The 21,061-nt window shown below is 44.3% G+C and overlaps 1 protein-coding gene across 1 annotated transcript in view; it reads left to right on the forward strand.

Annotated features, from left to right (window-relative positions):
- The window catches only part of Atp10b (ATPase phospholipid transporting 10B (putative)), a 182,613-nt gene that overhangs the window by 109,900 nt on the left and 51,652 nt on the right, over positions 1-21,061 (forward strand). Inside the window, 5 exon segments of the mRNA XM_037200559.1 lie at positions 4,968-5,053; positions 9,540-9,646; positions 15,001-15,132; positions 18,435-18,562; positions 19,977-20,229. Of these exon segments, the coding sequence (XP_037056454.1) occupies positions 4,968-5,053; positions 9,540-9,646; positions 15,001-15,132; positions 18,435-18,562; positions 19,977-20,229 (706 nt within the window).

Genomic DNA, 21,061 nt, shown 5'->3' on the forward strand with positions numbered 1-21,061 from the left:
AGGTGGGTTTCACAGAAGAGATAGTTTAAAAAAACAAAAAACAATGATAAAATAAATTAAAATCCAAAATATTTCTGACATTTTGATGCAAATGTCTACCTTACTTTATGGTATGTACTTTCAAGCACAAATATACTTGGGAAAGGCGGCATTGTAGTGCATATTACTGGAAGTGAGTTTATAGGTTCTCCACAATATATTAAAGAATGAATCATTCCATTATATCTATTACATAAGTGAAAACAGAAAAAGGAATAAGGCTAAGAACTCAGTAATCTTTCCTCCATGCACCCAAACAAGACTGTGATTTCAAGAGTGACATTGCTGGAGTCAGTGGTCCTAAGGACAAAGCCGCCTTCCTTCCTTGCTGCTTGCTGATGGCCCAGGGAAGGCATGGCTTCTACTTGAGTCTTAGTTCCTTTGGCTGTAAAATGAGGGTAGTCAATGGAACCTGCCCTGACAGGACTAATCACTAAAGAAACAGCGTGTATAAAATACTTGATGGTTGGCCTATAATAAGCACTGAACAAATGCTGCAGAAATCATCATCATGGGAGAGTGAACAGGGTATGATGGTGATGCCAGCAACAGTGACGTCAGTGATGTGAGCTGTTATCCTCACTGTTACATACCAACCAGGGGGACGATGCTCAGTTTATTCTCATCTGTGCACTTGTCCATGTCTCCTAAAGTTACTGTGGGAACTTAGGAGCATGTGCCTGGCACAGAGAAAGTATGCAAGAGAGGTTGATCTGCCCTAAAGCCCTGCAGAGACATGCACTTTGCACTGAAAGGGCCAAAGAGCAGCAGCTTAGGGAAAAGACCAATTCAACATTAATAAATTGGTTGGATGAGCTTTACCCAGGAACTATGATAACCTAGGGGTTGATGAGGTGAGCCCCACCCCAGCTGGGAAGAGAATCAAAGTTGTTGAGCTTGGTGATATTGAGTGGCCTGGTGATTATATCCATCCTTCCACAGTCACAGACACTTCCCCTGGAGGAACCACAGCTTGTCCTTACAGGCAAAAAGGGCCTCCTGGTCATGTTTAGAGGAAATGGTTTGAGGGGCTTAAGGGCTAACTCAGTGGTTAAAAGAGCATGTTCTGCTCTTTCGAAGGACCCAAGTTTTGTTGCCACAGCAGAAGGCTCACAACTGACCACCCAAAGGGATACAACATCCTCTTCTAGCCTCTTAGGACACCTGCACTCACATGTCCATACCACAGACACATACTTTTAAAATAATAATAATAAATATCTGAAAAAGCAGTTTTCCTATGTCCATTGCAGTTCATCTTGGAAAGTGCAGGATTCAACCAAGGAAACAGGTAGCTAGAGAGAGCAAGGTCAGCCCTCCTAAAGGAGATGAAGAGAGAGGACCCATGGACAGTGCCCAGAAAGAAGGAAGAGAGAAAGGATACAGCAGAAGGTTCACTTTGAGCAAGCACAGGGGCAAGAGGCTCAAACTTCACCATGGCAGTGACTGGAGCCCCAAAGGGTGCGATTACGTAGGCAGCAGGGATCTCAGAGTGGCTGCAGGATTACTAGCTCTCAGACCCCGCTGCCTCTCCTTTCTCCCCTCCACAAGCTGAGCGGTTGCGGGTCAGCGCCAAAGCGCACAGCCTGATCAGGAGCGCAAAAGCAACTGACAAATGACAGCGTGACTTGTCATCATCTCAGGACTCACAGTCTGTCCCTGAAAGAATCGACGATACCTGGAGGGACGAGAGCCATATTTTCAGAGACTCCTGTCTGGGTAATTTATTTCAAGTAAGAAGAGAGTTTACTTATGTTGGCACCCCCGTGGGTGCAATGGACAGTATATTTACACAAAGATAGAAAATGCTATCGTTTCTTCAAAATCAGATTGCCCCCTGGAACAGCTGTAGCTGACAACTCTGAGTGATAAGTTGACTCACTCACTCATATGCTCCCAGCTCTACCCAGGGGCCGTTCCCACCACTGCCTTCAGCCTTGCTGACTTCTGTTTGCACAGAGTGACACACGTTGCAAGATTCTCCCACACAGATTCCATCTCCTAAGGCACCAGCAAGCTAGAGAGGCAGGGTTGGTGACACTAGCTCCATTTGACAGAGGAAGAAACCAAGGCTCCAGAGTTCAGCACAGGATTATTCGGTGGGGACCAGAGTTGGAAAGCAACATCTGTCTCTTCATCCCTAGGTACGTTTTAGCTGTGTCACAGCTGAAACAACTTCAAGAAAGGAGAGTTTTTCATCAAAGCAACACAAATAAAAATGATATAAATATTGAATGAGAAGAAATAGCCGGGCAGTGGTGGCATATGCCTTTAATCCCAGCACTCGGGAGGCAGAGGCAGGCGGATCTCTGTGAGTTCGAGGCCAGCCTGGGCTACGGAGTGAGTTACAGGAAAGGCGCAAAGCTACACAAGAGAAACCCTGTCTCAAAAAAAAAAAAAAATTGGAGAGAAGAAATAGGGTGGATCTTTGCAACTGGCCTTTTCAGGCGTTCCTAAAACAATATTTAAACTGACATTCAAAAATGTTCAAGACAGGCTGGGAAAGAGGGTTCAGTAAGTAGCATGCTTGCTACAAGAATGTAAGGACCTGGCTTTGGCTTCCAGCACCTATGTGAAAAGTTGGGCATAGAAGTATCTGCCTGTAATCTCGGTGCAAGGGACAGTGAGATAGGAAGAGATGTAGTGCCTGCTGATCAGCTAGTCTAGTTTAATCAGTGATTCAGTAAGAAACCTTGTCTCAAAATACAATAAATAAGGCATAGAGCATTGAGGAAGGCATAATATATTGACCTCTGACCTCCACACACATACATACATGTACATACACTGTTTGAAGAAATATCCAGATATGTGACCACTAACTCATTTTTGAAATGCAAGAATGTATGCAAATATGCATACATGTATATGTTTGTGGCTATTTCTAAACCCTGGAAATAAACTTATAAACATGTTGGCTGTTGGCTGTGGCTGTCTCTAGTTAGTGTGCTTATCACCCTTTTTTTTTGTTAGTATTGTTTAAAGACAGTGTCTTGCAGTGTAGCCAGCTTGGCATTGAACTTGTGACTCTCCTGCCTCAGCACACTGAGTGCTGGAATTACCATCTTTAGCATGAAAAGTCCACCTTTCCCTCTCATATTTCTGTATTACCTAGTACTGTGGCCACTAGTCACATGTAAGTTTAGTTTAAATTCAATTAAATTTGAAAAATAATCCCTGGGTCAAATCAGCATACTTCAAATGCTCAGTGGCCACACCTCACTGATGGCTTCCATATCAGATGATACAGACTTGGATTATCCATTGTTGGGCAGCTCTGGACTACACACAAACCGCACACTGCCACAGAAGTATAGTCAGTACAGCCACATTTCTTTTTCATGTTTTTTATTCTTTGACAGTTTCATACACTTATACCATGAATATTGATCATATCCACTCATGCCTATTCCCTTCACCTCCTCCCTAGTGCCCTCCACCCAATTAATCCCCCTCCCAACTTCATATCTTTATTTACTATTATTAATAACCTCCTGAATCCAATTAGTGCTGCATGTATGTGCATGGCCTGCTCCATGGGAGGGATTTTATGCCTGGTACAGTAAACCTGGTCCAAAGCCTATGACTATGGTGATCATTGGCCCTAGATAGGAACCTACAGTTGTTTTTGCTGAATGTTCATGCTATCAAGCTGCATTCTATGACATGGCCTTGCACAGCTTGGGTCCCAGGACACAGACTAGGGATAATAAGGAAATGAAAAAATGACAGAGACATATACAATAAAGTTGGGATCGAATTATCTGGGCTCTCACATAGGGCAGGCGCAGCACCTAGGAAGCTCAGTGTGTTTATTATATACAACTAAACAAGGTAGTATATACAATTAACTGCATGCAGTTGAACATAGAGACAGGGTTATTCCATATAAACAAGGAGGCAGGGTTAGCTAATATAGGTAGGAAGAGTCTCTGTAGGGGACTAGTCTTTAAGCCAATAACATGGAAAGAATACCTATGTGGAGATTTTGGTTTTTGTTTGTTTTTTTTTCTTTTTTTAAATTTTATTTTATAATTGGACTTAATTTCACATATCAGCCACGGATTCCCCTGTCCTCCCTCCTCTGCCCACCCCACCCTCCCCTCAGCCCTCCCCCCATTCCCATCTCCTCCAGGGCAAGGACTCCCCTGGGAATTCAGCTCAACCTGGTAGATTCAGTCCAGGCAGGTCCAGTCCCCTCCTCCCAGGCTGAGCAAAGTGTCCCTGCATAGGCCCCAGGTTCCAAACAGCCAGCTCATGCACTAAGAACAGGTCCCGGTCCCACTGCCCGGGTGCCTCCCAAACAGTCATACACTATCAACATTCACACTCACACCAGAGGAAGATTTTGCTACTTCTCTGTGTCTGAGGCATTGATCATTGATATGGCTGTGCCCATATAAACAATATAGATTCACTCAGAACTTCATTTTCTCCCTACAATTCTAAATATATATGTTTATATTCATAGATTTGTGTGCTTTCAGCTTTGGTTAGGGAAGCTTCTTTTTGCAGTGGGTAATGGTTAATGAGGATACTTGTAACTGGTCAGAATAGCAGATATAGGTACTGTGTATGTAGCTATGGGTGGGTCATCTATACCAGCCTCCTACCATCCAATGCTCAGAGAACTTCATAGAAGAGGGAGACAGCAAGAATTTGTGAGCCTGTGCGTGGGAGGAGAGCTGTGAAATGCTGATGTCTGCTCCATCCACCTTCCTTCAATCTATTCCCAACTCTGTGTTCCTATTGACTTTCTTCTCCTTAATGAAGACTTAACTTTAACCTAGCATGCTGCCAGGATCACAGTGTGGCAAAGCACGGTGGCCTCATTTGTAATGCCCATAGCAGCAATTAGCTCTCCCCACGATCCTATGAAGACTAAATCCCTTTGATGCAACCGCCTCACAGGGTTCTCTCTTTCGCAGGAGGTGCAGTTCCAACCCGAGTACTTCCACAGTACCATCATATGTGAGAGGCCCAACAACCACCTCAGCAAGTTTAAGGGTTATATGTAAGTACTTAAGACCCCTGGGCTACTGGTGAACACCTGCTCTGCTGCTGGAAAAATATATTTACTTGAAATGACCAGACAGTTGAGTCCATATCCTGGCGTTAAGATTGTCGAGTTTTAAAGACCTGGGCTTGAGGCATAGGTCTCCCAACAATAAGCTGGATTGGTTTGCTTACCTGTCAGTTTCTCAGGTGTCATCTCTGCAGAGTAAAATTTATAATACCTGTGTCACAGGACTTCTCTTCCCTAAAAATCAAAGTGTCTATCACATGCAGAACTCGGATTAGCAAAACTGGATAAAATTAAATGCCCAGTTCATCACAGATGTCTATGTCTGAATTATCACTATTCTTCCACCTCAGAATTTTACTATAATTCTGGCCCCCATCAGACAGCTGACCTACTTGCAAAGTAAGAGTCACAAGCATGGGTGTAAGTAAATGTCTAGTCTTGTCGTTGCTACAGCAGTGCTCAGAGCACTTTTGCAGAATACCATCTTGTGTGGTCTTTACAGCCACCCAAGGAAATGGGGACCATAGTCTCCATGTTTCAGGTGTGGAATCTTGTGCTCTAGATGTCTGGATTCACCCTAAGTTTCACAGCAGGTACCAAACAACCCAAACCTGATGTGGTTTTGATGGCCCTGCTTCACAGAGTTCAACTGTGTTGGGCCCACTCCTCACCAACAGGGTTCCAGGCCATTGAGCTGTTTCTTCCCGCAGACAGGCTCTCAGCCCATATATGCTGTCATGAGGAGGAATACAAGAAGGGAAAAAGAAGAATACAGAAGATGCCAACAGAAGCCTTGAAACTTTACTTTTCAAATACACAGGAAGGGCTGATGGAGATAGGTAGAGAAGGACGTGAGCTGGGGAAGTGTTCTTTGTGTGCATCTGTAAAAGAAGAAGCTGTTCATTGTCTCTGGCAAGCATAGTCGCGTTCATGCCTGAGTTGATGGATTTGGTTCCTCCAAGTCACCTGTGCCTTGAACCGTTCTCTAATTTCCTAGCAATCAGCTTGATGGCCTGCTTTTCCCCATGGCTCTTTCTCCATCAAACTCATGTTTGCTAGCAGCTAGTCTGTCTCACGGTCAACCTGGGCTCAGGCCTGCCTACCTCACACAGACTTCAGACAGCACTGGCCCCAGCTCTCCTTATCTTAATACCCCTTATTTCTGGCCATTGCTCCTAGAGACCAGCTTTTCTCCACCTCCCAGCCTCAAGGATAAGCCTTGGAAGTCCAACTGGCCAGCCCATGGTCAACCCAAAGATCCTAGAAGATTCTACCATCTGGACCTATATCCCCATCTATGTCAGACAAGGAAAAGACTTTTAGACCCAGCACCCACAAACCAAATGTCTAAAAGTCCTTTTTCCTCGAAGCCTCCATTGGGTCTCCTCAACTGAGGAATCCTCTGTGATTACACAGATTAGCAAGATGAACAGCTTTTTATTATCTACTTGAAGATAATGAGCTTGATATTTTAAAATGCAACCATTTGGGCTGGTGGGGTAGTTTAATTAGTAGAGTCTGCCTAACATATACATGCTCTTGAGTTCATCCCCATAACCATATAAACCGGGGATAGGAAACATACTTATGTAACTCTAGCACTTAGAAGATGGAGGCAAGAAGGATCAGAAATGCAAGGTCATACTCAGCTACATAGCAAATCTGAGGCCAGCCTTGGCTACATGAGACCTTGTCTCAATAAATGATTGATTAATTAAACAAATAAATCTCTGTAGGACCTCAGTTCTCACTCTGAGACGATATCCTTCTCCTTAATTGGGAGTCTTTTGGCAATGTCTGGAGGCAGTATTGGTTGAAACAGCTGGGAAACTGTGCCACTGGCCTTTTGTAGACAGAGTCCAGGGTACCACCCAACATCCTACAATGGACAAGAAAACCCCACTATAAAGAACTGTCCTGCCGAGACATAAATGTTGCATGTTAACCACAAACATCTTTGTTCACAAAGAGCACTCAGTGGAACAGCAGTCATGAGACAGCTAAGCCTTTTTTCCCACCTATCCAAAAATGGGCACTGTAAGTGAGAGAAGAAGCTGGCTCTCCCCTGTGCTATTACTTCAGACTGTCATAAATGACAAGCCATCAGCAGTCTCTTACCTGTGACCCAGAATCCTAAGATAGCCAGTATACTAAGTTTGTGTCCTTGGAAAAAAATCTCAGCCTCTGTAAGCTTTAGCTTTTATACAATGACTCTGCTAACCTTCCAGAGCCATACAGAATCAAATGTAATCATGTAAGTGAACATAGTTTATACGCAGAATAAGGAATTGTTAGCATTTAAATGGATCCTGAAGTTGGCATGGTAACACATACCTGTAATCTCAGTATTTGTGAAGTTGAGGAGGAATGATCATGAGTTCAAGGACAGTTTGAACTACGTAATGAGACTCTATCAAAAAAAAGAGAGCATCTTTATCAATTACACATCTGACAGAGGATCAGATGCTCATCAGAGAAGTTTCTTCTTGAAGTACCTGGAAATTAGCACAGAGACCCACAACCAGACAATGTGCAGAGAGAGAGTTTGGAGCACTGAGCCTTGAATGAGCTGTTTTTATCAACCCTCCCCCCCCACAAGACTCAGGGATCTACGTAGAAGAAAAGTCAGTAGGATTTTAAGAGCCAGGGGTAGGGATAACTCCATCCCTGGAAAAATCATCTTCCTGAACAGTAAAACTGATGCACACATCAATTCACAGAGATGGAGACAGCACACACAAGACCTACAAGTTCAAACCAGACAAAAATCCTAGACACAAAGGCCCACTCACAACAAGAAGCTGTTTGTAGTTGTAATTGTTTGTAATTGTAACCTCTTGTGGGCAGAGGTTATTAGAATCAGTCTTCTTCAGTAGGGGCACTGGGTATATCAACCACACTTCAGGGCAGGCCCAATGCTCAGTAGTAGTTGGTCAAGACAAAATGAAGTCTGTACTTTTTGTGTTCTTTTTGTTTTGACTTGTTTTGGGTTGTTTTTTTTGTTTTTTGTTTTTTCCTTTGTCTTTGGATTTGTTTTTTGAGTTTCTACATTTTGTTTTTCTTTGAAAGAGAAAGAACGTGAAGTTGGGTGGAGGGGGAGGGGAGAAGTTCTGGGAGCAGTTTGAGAAGGGGAAAAATTTAATCAAATATATTGGATGAAAAATATATAAATAAATAAATAAAATTGTTTGATAACTCAGTAGGTGTATTAAGTATGAACATAGCATGAAAGGACAAGATATTTAATAAAAGACATATTCTGTCACTTACTAGATCTTTGAATTTGCCTCCATTGTCCTTCCTATAAAGTGGATATGATAGCATGACCTGGCTTATAAATTGCCTTCAGCTTAATTAACACATAGAAAAAGTCACAGCTGTACATATGAGAATGAAATATTGATGAACCACAGGGAGAAGAGATTCAGTGTTAAGATTACTGCTTTCCTGTTCTCCCAATGTTACAATTAAATAGAATATTACAGTTAAACCTGCTGCAAACCCAGGGAAAAGGAGTCAGGTTAGAATGCCATGCTGAGGCCAGGCGGTGGTGGCGCACGCCTTTAATCCCAGCACTCGGGAGGCAGAGCCAGGCGGATCTCTGTGAGTTCAAGGCCAGCCTGGGCTACCAAGTGAGTTCCAGGAAAGGCGCAAAGCTACACAGAGAAACCCTGTCTCGAAAAACCAAAAAAAAAAAAAAAAAAAAAAAGAATGCCATGCTGAAGGTAATGGATGGATGGAGTCATTCTGGATCAGAAGTTTCTAGCTGGAAAGTGGAAAGCTGAAATTCCTCCTGAGGTCCCAGGAAGAAAGACACATCTGTAGTTGGACAAAGGGCCACTGTGCCCTCCTTGGAGGCCTGCATACTTTATGAGAGACTGAGCAAAGGAGGGAATGTATGGGAAGAGAGACTCTGAGAATGAGATAGCTCAGATGTGAGAAGGCTGTAACCCACCCCTTCTTACTTTAACTTCCTACATCCACCTCATGATATAAAAATCAGGAAGATCTAGCATCTTCTATGAACCAGGATGCTCAGCTGCTATGGCTCTGGTCCCCAGCAGCTAGGCGATGGAGGAATATGAACACTGTCCAAAGGAGACACAGCACCAGACCTCAAAGGTCCAGAAGCCCATTCCCAAACTTTATCCCTACATCCATTGTGAGGGTGAGAATTAAAATCTAGGGTTTTGTTTTTCAGCAGAGTTCTGCCTTTAGTGGGTAAATGAGGAATTCCTCAGAAGAAATAATTCGCTTCTGATGGTCCAGCCTCACCCAGGCCTACTGGGAGCAATGGTGGCATTCATCTGGACATAGAGATAGAATCCCCAAGAGCAGCAGTAGTCCTTGAAATGTGGAAAAGGGGGAAATGAATTGTTTTTACTCACAGCTTCTAGTTCTGTTATACTGATCAGAAACCACATAAACAGACCAACAGAAAGGACACTGCCTAACTTTCACTCCTTGTTCCCAGGGAGCATCCTGACCAGACCAGAACTGGCTTTGGCAGCGAGAGTCTTCTGCTCCGAGGCTGCACCATCCGAAACACTGAGGTGGCGGCTGGCATCGTCATCTACGCAGGTCTTTGTCTCTGCACAGTTTCCTTTTTCCAACCTGCCTTAACACTCCCCTCTCCTACCTTTCCTCTAAATTCATCTTCAGACCATGGAAACTCGCAGGGTCTCCTGGGGGGCAGAGCCACGCAACTTCCCACTTCTCAGCTAAGCCACAGAGGCTGGGAGCTACAGGAACTCGCTCAGGCCACAGGAGACATAATGAGATGCTGAGTCGATAACATGTAATCCACCAGGTAGGGAGAAGGACTCAGTTCATCACCCCAGTGGTGGCTTGGGGACAGAAGTACAGGCAGAATAACCCCACCAAAAGATAACTTCTCTTGCATCTCAGTTTTCCTACTTCATAATGGGAAGAATATATGTGTCTACTTTATAGATTACTGAAAATCAAATGGCCTATCCCATGCAAGTCACCTAGCGCTATATCAAGTGAAGGGAAGGCTGGATAAACTTCAGTTATTGTCCGTCCCCCCCCGTCCCCCCCCCCCCCGCTATGTTTCCTTTATCTACTGTATGGCTCTAGATATGGAGATGTTTTAATTACTATACTACAATAGCTGAGGCAGGCTATCTTTCAAGAAAAGCGGTTTAATTTAGCTCACAGTGTGGGGAGGTGTATGGACCTGGCACAGGTATTGGCTCATCTCTGCTTAGGACCATCTTGCCTAGGTCATGTCATTATGAGGGAATCCCCTTGTCACCGAGAGACTAGAGTCTTCCAGAATAGGCTCTAGTGTGGAGGTTTGTGCTTCTCACAGCAAACATTTATTGAGCCCCTTCTACCTACCTAGAGCTAAGTGGAGCACACACATATGGAAAATATGATGTCACATTGGCCATTAATGATGATGGGGGCCGGCCGTTGGCACTGAATCATTGAAGGCCAGGAGGTTCCTTAATGTGAGCAATGAACTTTTGGTGGTTCTCATACCCAACACATACACTCACCCTCTGAAACTTAGCCTCAATGAACTCTTCTTCTATAAGTCGCTTTGGTCATGGTGTTTTGTCATGGCAATAGGAAAGTAACTAAACAGGCAGTGGTGACGCACACCTTTAATCCTAGCACTCAGGAGGCAGAGTCAGGTGGACCTCTATGAGTTTGAGGCTACAGCCAATTTCAGGACAGCCAGAGCCATTATACGGAGAAACCCTGTTTCAAAAAACCAAAAAGAAAAGAAACTAAAAACAGAAGGGGAGGCGGGGCAGCAGTGGCGCACACCTTTAATCCCAGCACTTGGGAGGCAGAGCCAGGCAGAGTTCAAGGGCAGCCTGGTCTACTACAGTACTACCAAAACTACACAGAGAAACACTATCTCGAAAAACAAACAAAACAAAACCAGAAGGAGAGAGAGAGAGAGAGAGAGAGAGAGAGAGAGAGAGAGAGAGAGAGAGAGAGATATTCTGGTGGATTCTGATTCTGCTGGTCTCACAGTTCATGCCTGCCTGGGATTTAGCAGGAAGAGCAGCCTCTGTTCTGAATGAATCAGACCAGCTGTTTGTGAAGGGTCAGCCCCACTCTTCTGGGTGCCACATACCAGAAGGCATTCGGCTGTCCCTGCAGGTCACCAGTGGGAGGAGGGGCGGTGCTTTGTATACAGGACTGCACCATCGACAGACTTACATTATCAGCATACAGAACAATAGGCTTTTCAGATACGTCTTAGCATTGAAACACAATTGGCTGGCAATACATTACCTTCTCTGGGATTAAAAAAAAAAAAAAAAGCTCTGATAAATATAATTAAAAATCAGCAGAGCAGCTGATGGGGTTGAGGTTGAGATTTTAGTGGAAGATACTCGTAGACTGAGGAAAATTGGTAAAAATGCTTGTCACATAAGCACTTTAAGCACATAAGCTTGTCCAGCCACAGCATACATGTAGGAAGGCCAGGTTGTGCCTGTAACCCCAGGGCTGGGGGCCTGCTGGCCAGACATCTAAGCCCCAGATTTAGAGAGAGATCTTGTCTCAAAAAATAAAGTGGAGCCAGACTTGGAGGGGCACAACTTTAATCCCAGCACATGGGAGGCAGAGGCAGGTGGATTATGGAGGGGGGAGGGGGGACTCACAGGAAGTAGTAGAGAATTGGAGCTTGGCCGTCTCTTTGGTTTGGCATCAGTAAAGAGAGTCTCTTAGTCACTAGCTAAGGAGGAAGGTCAGCTGGTTGCTTCTCAGCCTCTCTGAGCTAGCATGTTTTCATCCCAGTATTGACTCTGGAGCCTTTATTGGTAAAGACTTAAGAAACTTAGCTAAAAACTGTATTTGGCTACAGAGGCAGAGGTGGTTCTGGCGGGACACAGGGCAGAGGGGCAGTGATTGAGGAGCTGCGGTCTGTACAGAAACAGTGTAGGTTCAGGTGCGGTCCTTACGGAAACAGCGTAGATGCTGTGCTTACAAAAACAGTGTAGATTCAGGCGAGGTCCTTATAGAAACAGCATAGATTCTGGCGCAGTCCTTACGGAAACAGCGTAGATTCAGGCGAAGTCTTTATGGAAACAACGTAGATTCAGGTGTCCTTACGGAAACAGTGTAGATTTAGGAAACAGCGTAGATTCAGGAGCGGTCCTTATGGAAACAGTGTACACACTGTCCTTACGGAAACAGCATAGATTCAGGAGCAGTCCTTATGAAACAGCGGTGGATTCAGGTACAGTCGCCATGCCGACAATAAAACCACAGATTCCCCAGAAGCATGCTTTGCTTTTCCTGCTGAGTGGACGCTTGCAGTTCACTTTGGCAAGGGACAAAAAGACGTATGTAGCTTCTCATATAGCCATTCTCCAAGGTCTCAGCTGACTAGGAACCCTATGTCAAAATTTGTTGGTGTAAACACCTCACTCCCCTACAGACTCTGGCTACATCTTGTTTTCTGACTTCTCCACATCACCCTCGAGGAACGAAAATGCAGACTTCAGGCAAGTTTGAGGCAAAGTACCACAAAGGGACCATTTTCCTCAATAGGAAAATCGATTAAATTTTCAGAGGCAATTTATGACTTGCTTTAAAAAAAAAAAATTATTACAGCAGACTGAAGAGCTGACCCTCCACCCCCCCCACACACACACACACACCTAGGCAGAGTGGGAGAGCTGGCCCTGGTGGCATGGGTGCAGGAGAGCTGGCAGGCTGACCAACTCAGCTTCCTCCCAGGCCCAGATCCAGAGCTTTGAGTTGGGGGACCCCAACATCTACCCCATCCATGAACTTCTGGAGCATGAAGAAGCCAGTCCTGCAGAACCAAAGCTGCAGGATCTTCACGGCACAGGTCAACAACAGGATATCCAAGAGGAGTCCTGGTGAGGGTGCAGTGTTGTTAGTGTAGCAGAAGCCAGAGGCCTCGAACCCGTCCAAGGACTGGTTGCAATGTTCATTTGCAAATAAAGCTGTTGGTCAAAAGGGTAGACTGCACGGCGCTGCAGCTCCACGGCCAGATTTTTGTTTGTTTGTTTTGTTGTCTTTGGGGGAAGAGGTCGTAAGGGCAGATGTGGAGGGACGGGAGATGAGCAGGTTTGGGATATATGACGTGAAATTCACAAAGAATCAATCAAAGTTTAAAAAAGTAAAATAAAGGAAAGAAATTTAAAAAATATTTTATTATGTTATATGTAGGAGTGTTTTGCCTGCCTGCATGCTCAATGCCCACAGAGGTCAGTTGTGAGCCACCACGTGGTGCTGGGACTCAAACCCAAGTTCTCTAGAAGAGCACCGGTGCTCTAACCACAGAGCCATCTCCCCAGTCTCTGTGACTTGCCTTTTAAAGCATACAGCTTAATCACGGCATAAAATGCAACTGGTGATCTGACCTGACAGGGACTTGTGAGTGACTCCAGGAATTTGAGATGTCCAGGGCCTGGAGTGAGTGGGGTTGTTAAACATTGCAGTTCTCACCGCCCAGACAGACTGGTTCCTGCTGCCCTGCCTGGCATTGTGACCACAGGTGACCAGGCCTTGCCTTCTTGTTCTTTCCTGCTCAAACTTTGCACCCACAGCTGTCAAATCACTTGCTGATGCCATGGCAGCTTACCGAAAACCCCCTGAACCCCCAGCCACGAACCACCTCTCTCTTTCTCTTTCTTTCTCTCTCCTGCTCACCATAACATGCCTACAGTAAGCTGTAGGTTAATTCCCTCCTCCATACTCACCACACATACACAACCCTTATCCCCTTTTGCAGATGAGAAGTTCAAGTGCAGAGGAGTCCATTTACCTAAGGTCCCACATGTTGGTTAAGCCGCGTTGCTGCCAACTACTGGATGCTGCGGTGGTGGAAGAATCACGAGCCATGGTTACCTTTCTAGAGCTTTATTGGGAGAGAGAGGGAGAGAGGGAGGAAGAGGGGGGGGGAGAGAGAGAGAGAGAGAGAGAGAGAGAGAGAGAGAGAGAGAGAGAGAGAGAATATGGAGGGAGAGAATGCAGAAAAAAAAGAGCACAGAGAGGGCACGCCCGCTTTTTAGGCTGGGAAAGCTATTGCAGGCTAGTGACATAATTAAGGACATAATCCTTACACCACACTCCCTGAGATGAACTCCCTGTAAGCCAAGGTCAAATATATACAGAGCTGAATCCCAACTCTAGCAGCCCTGCCCTCCCTAACTGCCTTGCCTTTGAACCCACTTCAGGCCTAAAGAATGAAAGGATCTCAGAGGGTGAGGACCCCTATGAGGTGAGCCTGAGGCAGGGAGTGAGCAAAGAATGCAGCAACCTGTGCCTGTCACACTGTCAGAGCCCCTCACAACTACAGCAACTCAAATCGAATTTAATAATCTAAGCTCGTTTGTTCCTACTGCTGTTGCTATTCTAAATCCTCAAGGCAACTAACTCAGTAGCATTAAAGCCATTTGCTTCTGGAGCTGGTGCACTGGTTTTCTTTAATTTTACACAGAAAAATGAATGGCATTTTTCACTTTGACTATTGGTGAGTACACACAGTAATTAAAACCCAGCAACTCCTAAGAAGAGACACAGTCTGAAGACCAAGTGTTTCTCAGCACCTCACTTGGGTTGGTGGAAGGAAGAATCCTGGCTTCCCACTGTGATTCTAGTATTAACTTATTCTTTCACATTGGACAAGTTCCTTCTACCCTGCTCCTCAGTTTCCCCGGGTAGAAAAGAGATAACTAGGAAAACTGATAGTCTTCCAACTTTGGCATTTTTTTTTCTTGGAACAAGATTTTATGGGGGGGTAGCTGATGAATACTGGAGTGACAGATTTTGTTTCTACTGTTCTTCCTCAGGAAATGTCAACACCTTAGACATTAAGAAACAAACACGGGAACTGTTGGCCCCAAGATCAATACTCCTGCAGGATTTTTGCACATGCATCTCTTTCCATCTAAATTCCCAATTTTCTCTCAAAGGTCATGAGACGAAAGCCATGCTGAACAACAGTGGGCCCCGCTACAAACGCAGCAATATTGAGCGGCGCATCAACAGGGATGTCTTCTTCTGCATTGGCCTCCTCTTCCTCATGTGCCTTATTGGAGCTATAGGTAAGGCATGTTCTGCAAAAAGCAACACAGAAATCCATTCAATTCTTTTGGCAAATCACTATAATTCCGAGCTTTAATTTCCTTAAAGAAAAATCAAGTCTGTACCACCTACTTTAGTGAAGGTACTGATGAAAATCTACTGTAATGTATATGTGTTCTTAAATATTAGCAATACTGTCAATGATTGATGGGCTGAAAAAAAAATCTCATGAAGCACAGGTGTTCTCTGAGCATGGAAGGAGAATAAGATGGATGACTCATAGGACTGATCCTTAGAGAGCCCACAATCTGCCCAGGAGGAGCCAAACAGAATTGAGAGCTCATGCTGCCCTCCTCAATGGGGCACTTCCCATGGGCACTGCATTATTTGCCTGTTGTTGCAGTGAAATTAAGTCATATATGCTTAGAGGATCAAAACAGCACAAATTCACTCTGCTTCTGCATCTTCTTCTAAGCAGCAGAAGTCCAATTTGACTGGGTTAAGATCATGACTTCAGCAGCTCTACTTCCTTCTGATGAGACTCAGAGAGAAATTGGTCCTGTCTTTTTCAATTTCTAGAAGCTTCCTTCTGGCCTTTGTTCATTGCACTAGAAGCATCTTCCATACTCTACTCATATCTCCCCAGCCTTATCTGTGGTACCTCCTTTTATAAGCACAATTCTAATTACATCCTTGAAGCCACCAGGAGAATCCAGGATACTCCCCATTTTGAATTTTATAAGTTAATCACATCTACAAATTCCTCTCTTCCTCCTAAGACAGTCTCTTCCCAGGACCCACTGATTAGGATGTATCTTGTTATGGGTGAAGTGTTATTTCACCTCCCATGGGCACTGTGGGAACACTAGTGAGAGGAGTCTTTCCTGGAAAGGTACCTGTTCTAGCTGATTACTAACTGAGGTGGACATTTGCTGCAGGAGATAGGTGGCAGACACAAGTTCAGGAGCACAAGGAGGCAGGGAAATCTGGGGAGAGAAAGAATGTACTTAGTCACATGGGTAGCACAGGGTACAGAGGTGGGAAGGAGAATGACTATAGACAGAGAAGCAGTTGGCTATCTAGTGTGTAAGAGCAAGAGCAAGCTCAAAAGGCATAGAAAGGAGTGAGCTGGAACCACTTAAGTTGATCTTCAGAGTGGAGACAAGGAAGAGTTCTCCATGGAGATCTTACCCTTCGCATCTCCCCATCATCTTTACTCTAGGGGTGTTTCACAGAATGCTTAAGGAGACCCCACAAAGAATCAGGGATGATCAGGAGAAAAAACTCATGAGCCTGCTCACCCCTGAATGGCCCTGACGCAAAGAGCAGCAATGATGTTGGCTACCAGTCATATTCTGAAATCATAACCATTACTATATTTGAGAAGATGCTGTCTAAAAGGCAAAGCGTGAGATCTAGTATGTCAGTGTACTAAAGACACTGGAATTTGTCTCAAGGTGGCCAGGAATTTATACTTAATGTAGCTCACAGGTGAGCCTAACAGTGGTGCATGAGTGGGTGGCTCACAGCTGGAAAGATAGAGGAAACCACAGCAAGGACACAGCCACTCCCACCCCTGCCCTCATGGCTGCAGGAACTAAGCCTCCATGTTGAGTAAATTTTTCAGGCATGCCAGAACTGAAAGTTTACTTGAGATCACTGTGTCTCCAGACAAAAAAGAAGTTAATGATTACACACATAGATAAGGCACCCCAAGTTGGCTTTACAAGGTCTCAAAATGGTAAAGGGAGAACATCAATGGAGAAGGAAGACAAACCCTCTATTGCAAACAGCAACTTTTATGGAACAGGACTCTTTGGCCGCCTCATTAAAGCATAGCCTTGGAAGAGGAGAAAGTTCTCCCATGACAAGTATGATTCCAGGGTTCCTTACCAAATGTTCCCTTTGGTTTTATAGCAAGGTGTGTCTTCTTGCTTAGCTCATAAGGCACAAACATTACATACACAGACACCTGCCCAGGCTCCATGACCCCCGAGACTTCTGGTTCACCTTGTAGCTTCTCTGCTTTCTTGTCTTACTGCAGGGGCCCCTTCTCTGTGCATGTCTTCTCCTCTATACAGTCACCATTAAATTATATTATGTCTGTAATACTCCTTTTTTCTGAAGTGACTGTGAAGAATTTGGCCCAGCCTGGCTGGGAGGGAGCCTTTGGGTGTGATGACATTTTATGGCTCTTATTCTCTATAGTTCCTGCCTTGAAGCTGACAGCATTTGTTTTAATTGGAATTTACTCCACATCAGAGTCCATCATTGAGGGAAGTCAGGGCAGAAATCTAGAGGCAGGAACTGAAACAGAAGCCATGAGGAGTGCTGCTTACTGGCTTCTTCCTCATGGCTTGCTTGCTTGTTTTCTAATACCATCCAGGAGTATCTTCCCAGGGGTGGCATCACCTAGTAAGCTGGTCCCTCCCATATCAATCAAGAAAATGTACCAAAGATTTGTCCATAATCTGTGGGGAATTTTTTGCCAATCTAGTAATGGAATTTTATCAGTTGAGGTTCCTTGTATTAAAGCTGACAGAAAAATAGCACAGAATTCCTCACAATGGGTTATTCTAGTTTCACAATAACCCTATAGGATAGCTATTACTAATGAACAGACAAGGACATTCAAGTTTAGACAGATCTGTAGCAGGTGCTGGATGTAGCTCATCTTGCACAATCCTGTGGTATTGTCACCCCTTTAGCAAATAAGGAAACAGAGTTCAGTGTGTACGTGGTGTGAGTTCTGTGGACTCTCATAGCATTCCATGCTCTAGCACATAACCCCCTCAGGATCGTTTAAGGTCAAAGTCCTTTGCTTAGTGAAAATTACTTAAGAACAAAAACCAAGACTGATACAATCAATAAGTATTGGATATAGGAGGGAAGAGTGGGAAAAATAGTAATTAGGTACATAAATAAATGAGGGGATGGGTAGGAAAGAAAAGTGGAAGACAGATGTGTCGACTGCCCAACCACACACTTCATACAATAAAGTATGTGTTCCATTATCTTTCCAACCTCTATGTGATAAGACTCCACCAAAATATATGTAACCTTCATACTAATCTTTCCAGTAAAAACAGACTTAGTATTCATCATTCCATCAAGGGATTGAACAGTGAAGAACTGGGTCCTTGAAGCACTGCTGTCAAATTAAACAAAAAGAGAAAAGAGGAGGAGAGGGCACTGTGTCATGGGAAATAAAAATGGGCTCTTCAAATACCCACCATGTCCAAATACCAACATGTCATGGGTACCTGGCCAACTTAGGACTAAGAAAAGACTTAGTCTGATACCTAGCTTTGCTTCTTCTCAGGCCATAGCCTCTGGAATGGGACCTTTAAAGAGCATCCTCCCTTTGACGTGCCAGATGCTGATGGGAACTTCCTTTCCCTTGGCCTTGGAGGCTTCTATATGTTCCTCACAATGATCATCCTGCTCCAGGTAAGAGCTCTCTACCCTCCACATCTTCATAAAATAAAGAAAAGTAAGTGCTAGTGCCAGAAAGAAGTAATAAGGACAAGATGGGAAGACAGTTACTGCCTTCTGGTGTGTTTACCAAGTGTTCACATTGGTAATGTCAGGACAACCTCTCAGCTGTAGAAAAAGGTTCAGAGTAAGACCACAGCTGTCACCTATGTCTATGTCCCTTTGCCAGACGCAGAGCAGGAAAAACACTATGACCCAAGACCAAAGGAAGATTAAGTACCCAAGTGTTGGAGATAGAGAAAATTGACATGTTAATGTTCCAGCATTTGATAGAGAAGAACAGAGTAGATGAGAAAAATAGAGTTGACACCTATAAAATATGTAGTAAGGGATAAAGAGATGTTTTTCTTTACATATATGGGCTCTATCAAGACACACAGCTGATGGAAAATGAGAAGATGCAGGTTTTGTTTGGTGAAGACTCGTCTACAGTCAATGTCTTTTAGAACTCTGTTCCTGACTGATGAACCATTTCAACCTCCCATTCATCATAGCAGTTTGATCCTTCTTAAAGGCAAATGTAAACACACCTGTTCTCTGCGCAGAATCTGCTGGTAATTCATGTCTGCTTGGAATAAAATCCAAAGTCCTTATGGAAGCCAACAAGGCTTTAAACAACCTGGACCTTGACCGCATCTCATCTCCTACAACTCTCCTCCTCCATTCTTCCTGTATCATGCCTGCTCACTATCACCTCCTGAACAACCAAACCCCTCCCACTGCCCAGAATTCTCCACCCAGTGTGATCTTCGCACCCTCCTCTCTTCAGTTTCTGCCCAAACATCATGTATATGAAAGTCCATTCAGTCTATGACTCGATGTCCTCTCTGATTTCCTTTACTCTATTTCATGAGACAACCACATCATATATATTGATTGTCTATATATTGTCACTAGAATATGAGTTCCTTATGGCCAGTTTTGTTCTAACAACCTCCATTTCCAAGACTTGGAACAATGTCCAACAAAGAGCAAGAGCTGGCGTTGGACTAATGAACGTAATCAGCAAAAGGCCTGAGCACCTGCAAAGATGCCTATGACCCTCTATATCACAGAGATCTGAGGGCTCAGGAGTATCTCAAGAGGGGTGCTAAAATTCCTATACTCAACATGCTGTCAGTAAATAGCTAGTGAGGAGTGGCTGCTCCCCTCCCCTCAGACACCACAGGATGAAGAGGCATATCTCCACTTCACATCCCCCACAAGTATTCCAAGGGAGGCCTGAAGTCACTAACTTTTAATTTCTCAGGAAAAGTCATGCTGTGAGCTGTCCTCACCTTTCTATCAAATGCCTTTGCTATCCACTAGTGAGGGTGTGGGAGCAGGGATCAAGCAGGTTTCTGACACAGTGTGAACCATCCTCCCTCAGGTGTTGATCCCGATCTCCTTGTACGTGTCCATCGAGTTGGTAAAGCTCGGGCAAGTGTACCTCCTTCATAATGACCTGGACCTATATGATGAAGAAACCGATTTGTCTATTCAATGTCGAGCCCTCAACATTACAGAGGACCTGGGCCAGATCCAGTACATCTTCTCTGACAAGACGGGGACCCTGACAGAAAACAAGATGGTGTTCCGACGTTGTACCATTGTGGGCAGTGAATATTGTCACCAAGAAAATGGTATGAGGGCCCACAAGCACCCTGGCCTCCTGACAGGGGGACAAGGACACTATTCTGATTCCCCACAGGGTTTCTGTAGCATTTTGGCAAGTTGTATCACCTCTCCATACAGCACAGTGTGTTTACATCAAGGATGGGCTAAGATGGAATGTGTCCCAATTATGTCTGTCATGAAATCAAGGCTTAGGAATTTGTCCTGTTACCTTACCTGGTGTGTCAGGATGTGTCTAGATCTAGGCACAGGGTGAACTTTGACACATTCAGAAAATGCCTTCCATTTTAACAAGTGTCTGAGATTTCATCAAGTCAGTGTTTTGACTTAGAATATGAAGGTATAAGATTCCTGGACTGTTACTTTGTTACTTTTTGTGGTCTGAAGGTAGCCTGTAGAACTGAGTTATTGTAGTAGCATTCAACTTGTCTAATTCCACACAACCTCCATATACACACACACACACACACACACACACACACGAGAGAGAGAGAGAGAGAGAGAGAGAGAGAGAGAGAGAGAGAAAGAGAGAGAGAGAGAGAGGAGGGGGGGAGATATTATAGATAGCCCTATCCCCTTTGCTATGGCAATCACTCACTATTTACACGGGAGCCTCATTTCTTTTTAATAACATAACAGCTATTACTACAAGCACCTAGCTTAGCTAGTTGTTTTCACATATTATGTTACTAAAATCTCCAAAATGATCCTGAGTTTTATACTTCTTAATAACTTCTAATTGAGGAACTAAAGGTAGAGGTTAAATCAAAGACCAAGATCATATAACTTTATCCAGTCTTAGTAGCCCAGCCACAGTTTTCCATAGGCCTTTCCTGTGCT

The sequence above is a fragment of the Peromyscus leucopus genome, chromosome 8b (assembly GCF_004664715.2).
Source record: "Peromyscus leucopus breed LL Stock chromosome 8b, UCI_PerLeu_2.1, whole genome shotgun sequence".
Taxonomy (NCBI): Eukaryota; Metazoa; Chordata; class Mammalia; order Rodentia; family Cricetidae; genus Peromyscus; species Peromyscus leucopus.